A 13,273-nucleotide genomic window follows, 5' to 3' on the forward strand; every position below is an offset into this window, starting at 1 on the left:
ACAGTTCTATTCAATCCCAGCTTAAGACTTATTTATTCAGACAGGCCTACTCAGTTCCATAATTTCACTTTTATCTACTGCCATTTTATGAACCTATGTGTTTATATATGTATATGTGTAATTTTAATTGTGTTTTATTTATTTTATTTACTTTTAACAACTTTGTACGATGACCTTAAGTGTCCTGAAAGGCGCCTATAATAAAATGTATTATTATTATTATTTTTTTTTTTTTTCATGACACTACCTTGAGTTTACATGATATCATATTTGGACATGAGGTGTGTGTTTTTCCAAAGGTTAGGGGGGGGGCTTCTATTGAAAATCCATTTTTTTGGACATTATTAAGGAAATAGTTGACCAATCAAGCGCAAACCTGGCTCATTGATCATCCAACAGATATCTAATATCTTTTGTAACATTATTCAGGCTATTGAATATCCGTAGTGTGAACGTGATAACTATCCCCCTTTAGCACCAACATCGGTGACCCCCCAGGGAAGAACCCTGTTGATGTTGGGTTCCATGAAATTATCACTGGTCCAAATGGGGGCACTTCTGTTGAAAAATCAAGCTCAAATTTGGTTCATGTCGATCATCGAAATTAAGTTGGTATCTTTTGTACCGTCTTTTGTCGCTTATTTGCTTTATTATACAGCAGAGAATTGGGGGGATTTCGGGGGTATACCCATGGCCTCTGACAGTGTAAGCCTCATTATTATTATTATCATTATTAGTATTATTATTATTGTTTGCGTATATTTTGCATTAGCTGACCTCTGACCCCTAAGGCTCCTGTAGTTCCGCCCCTTTTGTCCAAATATGGTCACCTCCAGCTCCAAAAAGCCAACACTGTGACGACCAAATGCCTTCAAAGCGCCTCAGTGGTTTCTCCGCCCACTAATCATATTCAGTCTGTGATAATAACACATTTATTCTTATTAATTTACTGAATAATTTGAGAAAATAAAATTTACTTGGACTCTTTAAGCTTCTTGTAAGTCTGTGGTAAAACTCCCTGACTGTATTTTAAACGTAGAACTTTTACTCGTGGTGGGTTTTTCACTGTGCTTCTGCTGCTTTGTCTTCTTCTTCTACTGAGAAAAAAGAAGCTCCTTTTTCTTATTTGATTCATGCGCCGGGTATCGATAATTCATGACTTCTGCGTATGTGGCCAACTTTTTTGTCCCAGTTCTCAGCATCCAGACAATATATTTAACTTTGGAAAACATCCCTTTTTTTCCTTCTTCCCTCCTTGTGTGTTTTTTCTGCCGACGTGGGAATGCACAGCTTTGTGTTTCCATGAGTCTCAGGAGACGGATGGTCCACAGATCCATCTGAAACTCCAGATGCAGCCTTCGTTTCCGTTCTGTACCCACTAATCTTTACTTTATCGAAAAACCGTTAAGGGCTGGTCGTGAAGCTGCCGTCACCAACACCTCCATGATGCACTGTGCCTCCGTCCTTTCCTTCTGTAAATGTTTTTTTTTTTCTTCCTGCTCTGGGGCTTCAATGTCTTTTCCCAAGATAACAGTGACAGCAGCGCCGGCGGCCTCGCAGCCCTGTCTGTACGAATGAAGACAAATATCCACCAGCCTTAAGCCAGATGTGACGGCGACCCCTGTGACCCCCCACCCCCACCCCCCCATCTGCACTCACTGGTGGATGCAGGGCAGATTTGGTTTGCTGGAGGGTTAGAGGAGGGAATAGATGGCTTACACATTTAATGAGATTAACCTCCAAGTACAAGGCAGCTCCGCCTTCGCATTTCTACAATTACACCATTAAACTCACAGAGGTGTGTGATACTAACCCTTACAGACCCAGATCCACTCACACTAAAGTTTCATCTCTATTAACCTTTCTTTATTTATCACCATGTATCATAGAAATATCCTCTTCTAATATCACTGGTCTACAATTTATTTTATTTTTTTTTTAGAAATTATCTGCCTCAGAGATTTACGGAAGAGGATTAGGGCCAGTGGGGGAAAAAAAGATTTAAATTAAGGTCCAGTAATTTTTTTATTATTATTCTGAGAAAAAAGTCAGAATTCTGAATTAAAGTCAGAATTCTGTGATTAAAATCAGTATTCACACATACACAACCAGGACACGACATTGATTTTTATTACTGACTGACATGTTTCTCTTTGTATATTACATGCCATATATCTTAACTGCCCCCCCCCCCCCCCACCACACACACACACACACACACACATACATTATGATGATGTAATGTAAATATTGTATAATACTGTACATAAATCTCTTTGTCACTTGGTGTCGCTTCAATAAAGGTTAAAAAAAAAGTCAGTATTCAGACTTTAATCTTTTCTCAGAATTCTGACTTTAATCTAAGAACAATATATATATATATCTATATAGATATATATATATATATATATATATATATATATATATGTAAAACACTCAAAATTCTGAGAAAAAAAGTTAGAATTCTGAGATTAAAGTCAGACTTTTTTTCTCAGAATTCTGACTTTAATCCCAGAATAATAAAAAAATAAAATAAAAAACACTCAGAATTCTGAGAAAAAACTCAGAAATCCAAAATTAAAGAAATTAAGCTCTGTTCAACTGTTTGTCTATAAAGTGTCCTGATGGAGAGGAAAAGGCTGAAGGTGGACAAGATCCATCAAACTGGGTTGTTGTCGTGATTTTTGAAGCAGTGAAGTGGGTGTGGCTACAGTGTCCACACTTACTTTGGTGCTGATTGAGCACTGTTTTTGGACATTAAGCTACATTCAGCTTTTTTGACGTTAAGTGTTTTTGAATGTCCTTCTTCTTCTGCTGCTGTTGGAACAAAACAGACAAAACAACCCCTGGATCTTCTTCTTGGTCTGGATCTTCTTCTTGGTCTGGATCTTCTCTTGGCTGGATTTTCCTCTGGGTCTGGATCTTCCTGTGAATCTGGATCTTCTTGGTCTGGGTCTTCTTGGGTCTGGATCTTCTGGGTCTGGATCTTCCTCTGGGTCTGGATCTTTCTTGGTCTGGATCTTCTTCTTGGTCTGGATCTTCTTCTTGGTCTGGATCTTCCTCTTGGTCTGGATCTTCCTTGGTCTGGATTCTTCTTGGTCTGGATCTTCTTCTTGGTCTGGATCTTCTTCTTGGTCTGGATCTTCCTCTTGGTCTGGATCTTCCTGGGTCTGGATCTTCCTGTGAGTCTGGATCTTCTTCTTGGTCTGGGTCTTCCTCTGGGTCTGGATCTTCCTGTGGGTCTGGATCTTCCTCTGGGTCTGGATCTTCTTCTTGGTCTGGGTCTTTCTGGGTCTGGATCTTCTTCTTGGTCTGGGTCTTCCTCTGGGTCTTACAGCTTTAGCAGAGAGTAAGGAACTGAAAACCGTTTGACTGACAAAGAATGGACTGATCCACACTCTGCTTCGCTTCTTCTTCTTCTTCTCATCTTTGTCTTCTTCGTCATCTCTTCATCTTCTGCATCGTCTTTCTTTGTTTTCTTCTTCATTGTCTTCGTCTTCTTTGTCTTCTTCTTTGTCTTTTCTTTGTCTTCTTCTTCGTTGTCTTCTTTCATCTTCTTCTTTGTGTTTCTTGGTTTTTATGGTGGTTACCAAGGCAACAATGTGCACTGCGTACTAGTGAAATGCACCAAATCTAAGCAATTACGTTTTATTACTATGGGCTGTATTTATCAGTGAAAACTTTTAATTATTGGAATTATCTCAACGATGTCATTTTTTTCAAGGATACTTATCGTGCCGATAGTTATTCAATTCAGTTTTATTTACAGAGCCCGCTATCACAACCAAGTCTCCTCACAGGGCTTTACAGAAATGACTGAACTGATAAAGAAAAAAACACAATCAAAATAAACAAACAGTCACTGAAGCAAATGGATTAATGTCCCAGCCCCCCCCCCCCCCCCCCCACACCCCATCCTTAGACTCTCCTTCTCAGCAAAGAAAAACTCAAAAAAAAAGAAAAAAAAAAACACCCGGTGGGAATAAGAGGAACCTCAGGGAGAACCACAGTGAAGGACAGATCCACCCCCATGGACGGACAGACTGTGGACAGACGGTGCACCCCTAGTTTTAATGGACGTTAGTGTCAGCAGAGAATTAAATCAGTGCGTTAAATCACATTAATGACATTAACGGCGTCCAGATGCACATGGATTTGTCCTCCAGATATCGATCCAGTACCCCCACCCCCCACCACCCCCACCAAGGTTGTAATAGTTTTGGATTTTTCACTATAGTTTAGTTTTATTTAGTTTTGACTTTTTTTTTCTCCAATTCAGTTAGTTTTAATTAGTTTTTAGAGCAGGTTTGCTAGTTTTTGTTTGTTTTTTCCTAAATGCTTAGTGTTAGTTTAGTTTTAGTGTTTTTTTATATATATATATCTTTTCCATCATATTCAAATAAATCCCAGACAGGACTCTGCTGCTTTCTCCCAACTTTAGTCTCCATGTTTCCAGGTAGAGTGGGGACCAGAAGACGACTGGAAACCACAAGTGACGAGAAGTGACGGACTGTGAAGTACTGTATGGTGCTGCTGGCTAAAATTGCTAGAGCAAAATAAATCGATTTCATGTCAATCCGACATTGACAAAGGGAATTTTATCCATAATTTTTATACATTTTAGTCAGTTTTGTAAGCACACAATACAGCTTCAGTTATTATTTTTTCTCTTAATTATAGTTTTTATTTATTTCAGTTAACAAAAATGTTTTCACAGTTCTAGTTTTCGACATTTCCATAATTTTTGTTAACGATAATAACCTTGCGGTGCACCCCTAGTTTTAATGAACATTAGTGTCAGCAGATAATTAATTCAGTGTGTTACATGACATTAACGACACTAGTGCCGTCCAGATGCACATAGATTTGTCCTCCAGATATCGATCCGGTACCCCCCCTCACCCCCAACCCCCCACCCCCCTGTGGTGCCTGTGAATGAACTGTTTTGGCCTATTTGGTGCACGTGTGTGTAGAAATGTAATGATATGAAAATTTCATATCAGTTATTGTGACCAAAATTATCACAGTTATCATTATTATCGCGATATTGTTGAAATTGTGCTCAAAATGTTCAAAAAGTACTAATACACACACTGAAATAATTTAACCAAGTTGTATTTTGAAAAAAAAAAACAACACAAAGAAAACAAACAAAAAAAAATGGCACAATGTACTTTCTGTTGCAGAAACATTCAAATATTAACCCTTAGTGGTCTGAGCCTGTTTTGTCCGTTTTCAGTCCTATTGATTTTGCCTTTATATACTATATAAACAAATGTTTACTATACCATGTTTGGTATATTTTTTTCAGCACAGCTTCATCTATCATCTGCCTATTATTTTTTTCACTTGAACCAAAACACAAAAGGCCAGAAAACAAAAAAATTAGAGAAAATCCGATTTGAAAAATGTATATATTTTATTGTATAAATAACACAAAGATGCTTAACGAACCTTTTCAAAGACTTTAAAAGTGAATATGGTTCCAAATATTAGGTGTAGAAAATCAAAATTGTAATCAATTAAAACTATACTCAAATATTTGACATAAAAGCAGATCTTTACATAGGCGTTTTCTCTGGAAAAGTGCAGTAATCTGCGGTGCGGCAATTTAAATGGTAATGCTAACCGTTGGCAATTTCACTGCGGTTTATCGTATACCGGTAATCGTTACATCCCTGCGTGTGTGTTGTGTGTGTGTGTGTGTGGTGTGTGTGTGTGTGTATCTGTGTGAACACCAGGCTGATGTTTGGTGGAGTCAGATGAGCTCCTACTCTGGGCTGTTTTCGGACTCCCATGAAAAATGCAGCCTCCTCGGCTGTTATGGCTCTGGGGTGTTACTGCTCTGATTTCCGCTGGTCTGCTGCTGCCGTTTATGGATTTCGGAGGGTCCTCGGTCTAATGTATTCAGACTTCCCCTCCGCCTCTGATGTGAATAAGTCATAGAGTCACCGAGGTCACGGCGCGGCTGCAGATCCACCAAAGACACTCAGGAGGACGTGAATATTCATGCGGACGTTCTCAGGTTTTTTGGCGGTCGCTGATCAGTTTGTGCGGCTTCTGCTTAATGCTCTGTGAGTGTGTGTTGGCTGGAGGCTGTGGAGTTAAATGCATAATGTAAAAATGCACAGTGGGAATAATGAGTCTCCTTCTGCAGCGGTTACAGTGAACGCTGCAGAAGGTGCAGACTTCATTTTCATTTGGATTATGTTGGATGAAGCTGGAGCGGCATCATGATGAGGAGGGGGGACGGGGATGGGAGGGGTTGAATGTACACTGTTTATCCATTCAGGAGATAATAAATGAATATGTGGTTTATGTATTTATTCAAAGACTCAAGGATTTTTCTTGTCAGTTCACTAGATGTACAGAACAAACAGAGAATGGAAATACTGTTTCTGTCTGACCTTTTTAAAAAGAGGTAAAAAAAAAAGAAAGAAAGAAAAGAATACGATATAGTTGGTATAAAGAATAAACTGTGGCAGAATATAAAGTGTACATGTCAGTATATTTACAGTAGCAGCAGTAGTTTGATACAGTAACAGTTGTTATTACAGTTATTGTTATTTATTTGCATGATTAACCCATAAAGACCCAAACATCCAAAACCATCTACTGATCTAAACTGTTGAATACCTGTTGACCCATTAATCCTATCAATAATAATAATAATTGGTGTAAAATACAGTTCTTCATCTTTTCATGGTCATCAGATATGACCCATTTGGACATTCAGAGGCTCCGTAGTTACCGTGGAAACACTGTCATCTTCTACAACATTGATTCACCAGTAAAACCCATGGAGTTGGATCAATGCAGTGGATGGACACATGGGTTTATGTTCAGTTATCGATATTTTTGTTGGAAAAGTCACTTTCTTTTCAGTTTTCCCTATTTTTGATATAATAACCCTATACAGAAAATAGAGAAACTGTTTCTGTCTCACCTTTTAAAAAAGAGGTAAAAAAAAAAAAAAAAAAGACAAGAATAAGATATAGTAGCTATAAAGAATAAACTATAGTAGAATATAAAGCCGACATGTGGATCTATTTACAGTAGCACCAGTAGTTTAATGGTTATTATTACAGTTATTGTTTATATTTGCATGATTAACCCATAAAGACCCAAACATCCAAAACCATCTACTGATCTAAACTGTTTAATACCTGTTGACCCTTAATCCTATCAATACATAAATAATAATTGGTGTAAAATACAGTTCTTCATTTTTTCATGGTCATCAGATATGACCCATTTGGGCATTCAGAGGTTCTGTAGTTACCATGGAAACACTGTCATCTTCTACAACATTGATTCACCAGTAAAACCTGTGGAGTTGGATCAATGACAGTGGATGGACACACTGGGTTTAGGTTCAATTATGGATATTTTGCTGGAAAAGCTTTTCTTCAGTTTTCTCTATTTTTGATATATCATATTTTAATTTATTATTTTTAGACTGTCAAGTGAAAAACAGAAGAATTTAAGAACCCATGTAACCATCTTTTATGTCATTTTGTCTTGTTGATAACATTTCAGAAAGAATGAAAAAAGAAATCATAAAATCTTAATTAAAAATAGAGACTAATGGCCTCATATGTGTTTTTGCCGATTCCATTTTTATTTCATTCCTCTTTTGTTTGTTTGTTTGTTTGTTTGTTTTTTGTGTTACTTTTCACGTCTTGCTAATTAGATGACGATCCATATGACCCTTTTTTTTTTTAGCTAAAAGAGACTCAGATTTGCTTTATTTTCATGACAGCAACTACATTAATATGCAGAAAAGGCTCCGTTTTTCACCCAAAATACAAAAAAGAATAGTCAGAATACAGATAAAGATGAACTTTATTATTTGGGAAATATCAGTTCACTAGATAGATAGATAGATAGATAGATAGATAGATAGATAGATAGATAGATAGATAGATAGATAGATAGATAGATAGATAGATAGATAGATAGATAGATAGATAGATAGATAGATAGATAGATAGATAGAGATAGATAACTGTATTTCCTGTATTGTTGTCATATTTGAAGAGAATGACAAAATAAATAAATATGTTCATTTCAGCCTTGAAAACACACAAAGCTGAAGTGGACTCAGACTCCTGCATAGACTGTCCATGTTTATGTCTTTATGGAATATATTTGTTTAATCCTTATTTTAACCCTTTCATGTGCAGTGGTCACTACAGTGGACAGTTCTTCTCCAGCTGTTCTTTTATATTCATGGCTTTTGTTGTTTTAGTTCCATATCAGCCAAAACAATGGACACTAATGCATCCTAAACAATGACATTCAGACCATTACTGTAAGTTTGCTGTTCTCGATAAACTTAATCTGCAGTAACATGTTTGAGTGTAAATTAATTGCTTGTTATTGTTATTAAACTGGAATTAAAAGTTTTTAATTAATTAATTTATTTATTTATTATTATTTTGCATATTATCTCCATGAAGTGAGCATTGACTAGTATTAGTGTATGTTAAAATGTGAGAAACAGCAGATTGGCAACATTAAAAATGTTTCTATTTCATAGTTTTCACACGATATCAATAAATTTGTATTTCTTTGCTTCAAAAATGAAATGCATGGTGTCTGTCAAGCTGAGTGGACATTTTGGAACTCCATGAAAAATAGGTTCATAAAAGAATTTTCATTTGCATTCTTTTTTTCGTGTCTAAAGAAGAATAAAAACATCAGGGAAAAAAATCTTGATTAAAGTTCTCATAATTCATGCATGAAAGGGTTAAATGTGCTGTAGTGAAACATGTTTAATTCTCAGTTTTTTTTTCCGGATTCGTTCATATTAAATAAAAAAAATATGTATTTGTCATGAACTGACTTTGAATCCAGTCGATCAGTTGGAGGTTTTTTTGTGTTTGTTTTTTAGAGGGAGATGTTTATGAAAGAGGTGAAGGACCCTGTGACTGAATAAACCCACACATGAAGAACAAACCCACAGATGAAGAATAAACTCACACATGAAGAACAAACCCACAGATGAATAAACCCACACATGAAGAACAAACCCACAGATGAAGAATAAACTCACACATGAAGAACAAACCCACAGATGAAGAAACCCACACATGAAGAATAAACCCACAGATGAAGAATAAACTCACACATGAAGAATAAACTCACACATGAAGAACAAACCCACAGATGAAGAATACACTCACACATGAAGAACAAACCCACAGATGAAGAATACACTCACACATGAAGAACAAACCCACAGATGAAGAATACACTCACACATGAAGAACAAACCCACAGATGAAGAATAAACCCACACATGAAGAATAAACCCACAGATGAAGAATAAACTCACACATGAAGAACAAACCCACAGATGAAGAATAAACTCACACATGAAGAATAAACCCACAGATGAAGAATAAACTCACACATGAAGAATAAACCCACAGATGAAGAATAAACTCACACATGAAGAATAAACCCACAGATGAAGAACAAACCCACAGATGAAGAATAAACCCACACATGAAGATTAAACCCACACATGAAGAATAAACCCACAGATGAAGAATAAACTCACAGATGAAGAATAAACTCACAAATGAAGAATAAACCCACAAAGAATAAACTCACACATGAAGACCACACAGTGAGAGAACAAACCCACAGATGATGAAACACCCACAGAGAAGAATAACCCACACATGAAGAATAACCCACACATGAAGAATAAACCCACAGATGAAGAATAAACTCACACATGAAGAATAAACCCACAGATGAAGAACAAACCCACAGATGAAGAATAAACCCACAGATGAAGAACAAACCCACAGATGAAGAATAAACCCACAGATGAAGAACAAACCCACAGATGAAGAATAAACCCACAGATGAAGAAAAACCCACAGATGAAGAATAAACCCACAGATGAAGAATAAACTCACACATGAAGAATAAACCCACAGATGAAGAACAAACCCACAGATGAAGAATAAACCCACAGATGAAGAACAAACCCACAGATGAAGAATAAACCCACAGATGAAGAACAAACCCACAGATGAAGAATAAACCCACAGATGAAGAATAAACCCACAGATGAAGAACAAACCCACAGATGAAGAATAAACCCACAGATGAAGAACAAACCCACAGATGAAGAATAAACTCACACATGAAGAACAAACCCACACATGAAGAATAAACCCACAGATGAAGAATAAACCCACAGATGAAGAATAAACCCACAGATGAAGAACAAACCCACACATGAAGAATAAACCCACAGATGAAGAACAAACCCACACATGAAGAATAAACCCACAGATGAAGAACAAACCCACACATGAAGAATAAACCCACAGATGAAGAACAACCCACAGATGAAGAATAAACCCACAGATGAAGAATAAACCCACAGATGAAGACAAACCCACAGATGAAGAATAAACCCACACATGAAGAATAAACCCACACTGAAGAATAAAAACCCACACATGAAGAATAAACCCACAGATGAAGAACAAACCCACAGATGAAGAAAACCCACAGATGAAGAATAAACCCACACATGAAGAATAAACCACACATGAAGAATAAACCCACACATGAAGAACAAACCCACAGATGAAGAAAAACCCACATGAAGAATAAACCACACATGAAGAATAAACCCACAGATGAAGAACAAACCCACAGATGAAGAATAAACCCACAGATGAAGAATAAACCCACAGATAAAACAGGCTGCAGGAGTGTTGGACTCATGCTCATTCAGTCCATCTCACCTCCTGTCTGCACATATGTGGCTGAAATTACGTTCTGAGGCTGGATGCAGCCCCCCTCTCTCTCTCTCTGTGCGTCGGGCTGATACGCCTCGGCGCTAGGACCGCGGCTGTGTCGGTGCGTAAATCCCAGCAGAGGCATCCATCGCTCGGGCAGAAGCGGCGGAGACTCCGAGTGTGAACCATCACGGCTGCACCTTCTGCCCCGCACCGCAACCGGGACGACCTGAACCAGCCGGGCCGCCTCCGGGAGCCCCCCGTATGGGCTCACCAGCGCCGGATCCGGGCCAACGCCATCGCCATTCTGACCGTCGCGTGGATCCTGGGGACCTTCTATTACCTGTGGCAGGACACCAAACCGCAGTCGTCGCCGTCGTCGGCATCGCAGACCCGCGGCAGGGGGGGCCATGGACAGTCCAAGCTGGTCCCCGGGCGGCTGGAGATCCACCGGGACGACAGGACCATCCCGTTGATAGTGAGTGAGCGCGGGCCGGGGGGGGGGGTGGGGGGGTACACGGAGAAAGACGGAGGAGCGGGGGGAGCGGTGCGACAACGGAGCGGCGGTGCGCGCGGAACCGAGCTGCAGGAGAGGTGTGTGCATGTGATGTGTGTGTGTGTGTGTGTGTGTGTGTGCGTGTGCGTGTGGTGTGTGTGTGTGTGTGATGGAGGTGTCGGTGCTGTGCGGGGGCTGGAGTCGCCTCTGCGTGGCTTTGACGCGTCCGTCCACACGCCGTCAACACAGCCTCCACATCCATACATTACCCAGTCTGCAGCCGCTGTTTGGCCGTGCCGTGCCGTTCCGTGCCTTTTCCGAGCTCATTCAACCTCAAGGACCATAGAGGCTTTCCATAAGTCGTCCGCGTCGTGCGCATGCACACTAAACCATATTCCACGGAGGGGTGTGTAGTTGTACATGTGAGGTGTGTGTGTGTGTGTGCGTGCGTGCGTGGTGTGGCGTGTGTGTAGTTGTACATGTGAGGTGTGCGTGTTTGTTTGTGTGTAGTCCCACATGTGAGATGTGTGTGTGTGTGTATGCATGTGTGTGTGCGTGTGTGTAGTTGCACATGTGATGTGTGTGTGTGTGTGTGTGTGTGTGTCTGTATGCGTATGTGTAAGTGTATGTAGTTGCACATGTGAGGTGTGTGTGTAGTTGCAGTGTGTGTGTGTGTGGTGTGTGGTGTGTTCTCCGTCCTCTCTGGGTGGTTCTAAAGGTCTGTCCAGGTCTGGGCTGGTTCTGAAGGTCTGTCCAGGTCTGGGTGGTTCTGAAGGTCTGTCCAGGTCTGGGCTGGTTCTAAAGGCCTGTTCAGGGTGGGCTGGTTCTGAAGGTCTGTCCAGGTCTGGGCTGGTTCTAAAGGCCTGTTCAGGTCTGAGCGGTTCTGAATGTCTGTCCAGGTCTGGGCTGGTTCTGAAGGTCTGTCCAGGTCTGGGCTGGTTCTGAAGGTCTGTCCAGGTCTGGGCTGGTTCTAAAGGTCTGTTCAGGTCTGGGCTGGTTCTAAAGGCCTGTTCAGGCCTGGGCTGGTTCTGAAGGTCTGTCCAGGTGGGCTGGTTCTAAAGGCCTGTTCAGGTCTGGGCTGGTTCTGAAGGTCTGTCCAGGGCTGGTCTGGTCCACCTGTGTGTGCCTGAACCCTGTTGGAGGGAAAAGTCACCTCTGGTACAAATGCTGGAGGTGGTGGTCTCAAACAGTAGATGTAGACCTGGACCAGATCAAGAGAACCTGGTCTGGGAGGTCTAGAGACTAGACCTGGACTTGATGGTTTGTGTCCTGGACCCAGAGGAAACTCAGCAGCTTTGAACATGTGTTTATTAAAGGGAGAAGGTAACAGACGTACATGTCCAGATGAAACCTGAGTGTGTTCACATGTGGGGTTAGTGTAGGTCAGGACTGGACCTGCAGGGTCAGGGGTGAACAGATGGAGCACATGTCTGATCATTTATCAAGGAAAACTAAACCTAGTTCTGTTAAATATTCAGATTAGAGTCTGTTTTATATGAATATATTCAGACGTAGGTAGAACCCTTAAAAACCCAAACCACCGACGACCAAAACCTTCTGGAACTGTTGAATACTGTTGATCCACTAATCCTATCAATATGTGTTAATAACTGGTGTAAAATGCAGTTTGTCGTCTTTTCATGGTCATCAGATATGACCCATTTGGACGTTCAGAGGCTCTGTAGTTACCATGGAAACACTGTCATCTTCTAAACATTAACACACTGGTTTTAATGTTCAGTTATTGTTTGTTTTTTTTTTTAACAACTTTATTTATCATTTCCGTTATTGATATTTTACTGAAAAACTCACTATATTTTCAGTTTTCTGTTTTTTTTATATAATAACCCTCAACTTTAATCTGAGCTTTTATGAACATCTACATGACCAGTAAATTAAATATAGGAAAATACCTGATTTTCTCTGAAAAAAACACAAAATAAAGAAGATAATGTTAAAATAAATGGTCATAAATCACTTAAGAAAGGTTAAATAATAAGAGAAA

At 39.6% G+C, this 13,273-nt stretch overlaps 1 protein-coding gene across 1 annotated transcript in view; it reads left to right on the top strand.

Annotated features, from left to right (window-relative positions):
• Positions 1-10,956: 10,956 nt before the first annotated feature.
• galnt16 (UDP-N-acetyl-alpha-D-galactosamine:polypeptide N-acetylgalactosaminyltransferase 16) overlaps positions 10,957-13,273 on the top strand; it is a gene marked incomplete at its 5' end in the record, with an annotated part of 97,918 nt that continues 95,601 nt past the window's right edge. Inside the window, one exon of the mRNA XM_030125946.1 lies at positions 10,957-11,250. Coding sequence (XP_029981806.1) covers positions 10,957-11,250 — 294 coding nt within the window. The remainder of the gene's footprint in view (positions 11,251-13,273) is intronic.

The sequence above is a fragment of the Sphaeramia orbicularis genome, chromosome 22, assembly GCF_902148855.1.
Source record: "Sphaeramia orbicularis chromosome 22, fSphaOr1.1, whole genome shotgun sequence".
Taxonomy (NCBI): domain Eukaryota; kingdom Metazoa; phylum Chordata; class Actinopteri; order Kurtiformes; family Apogonidae; genus Sphaeramia; species Sphaeramia orbicularis.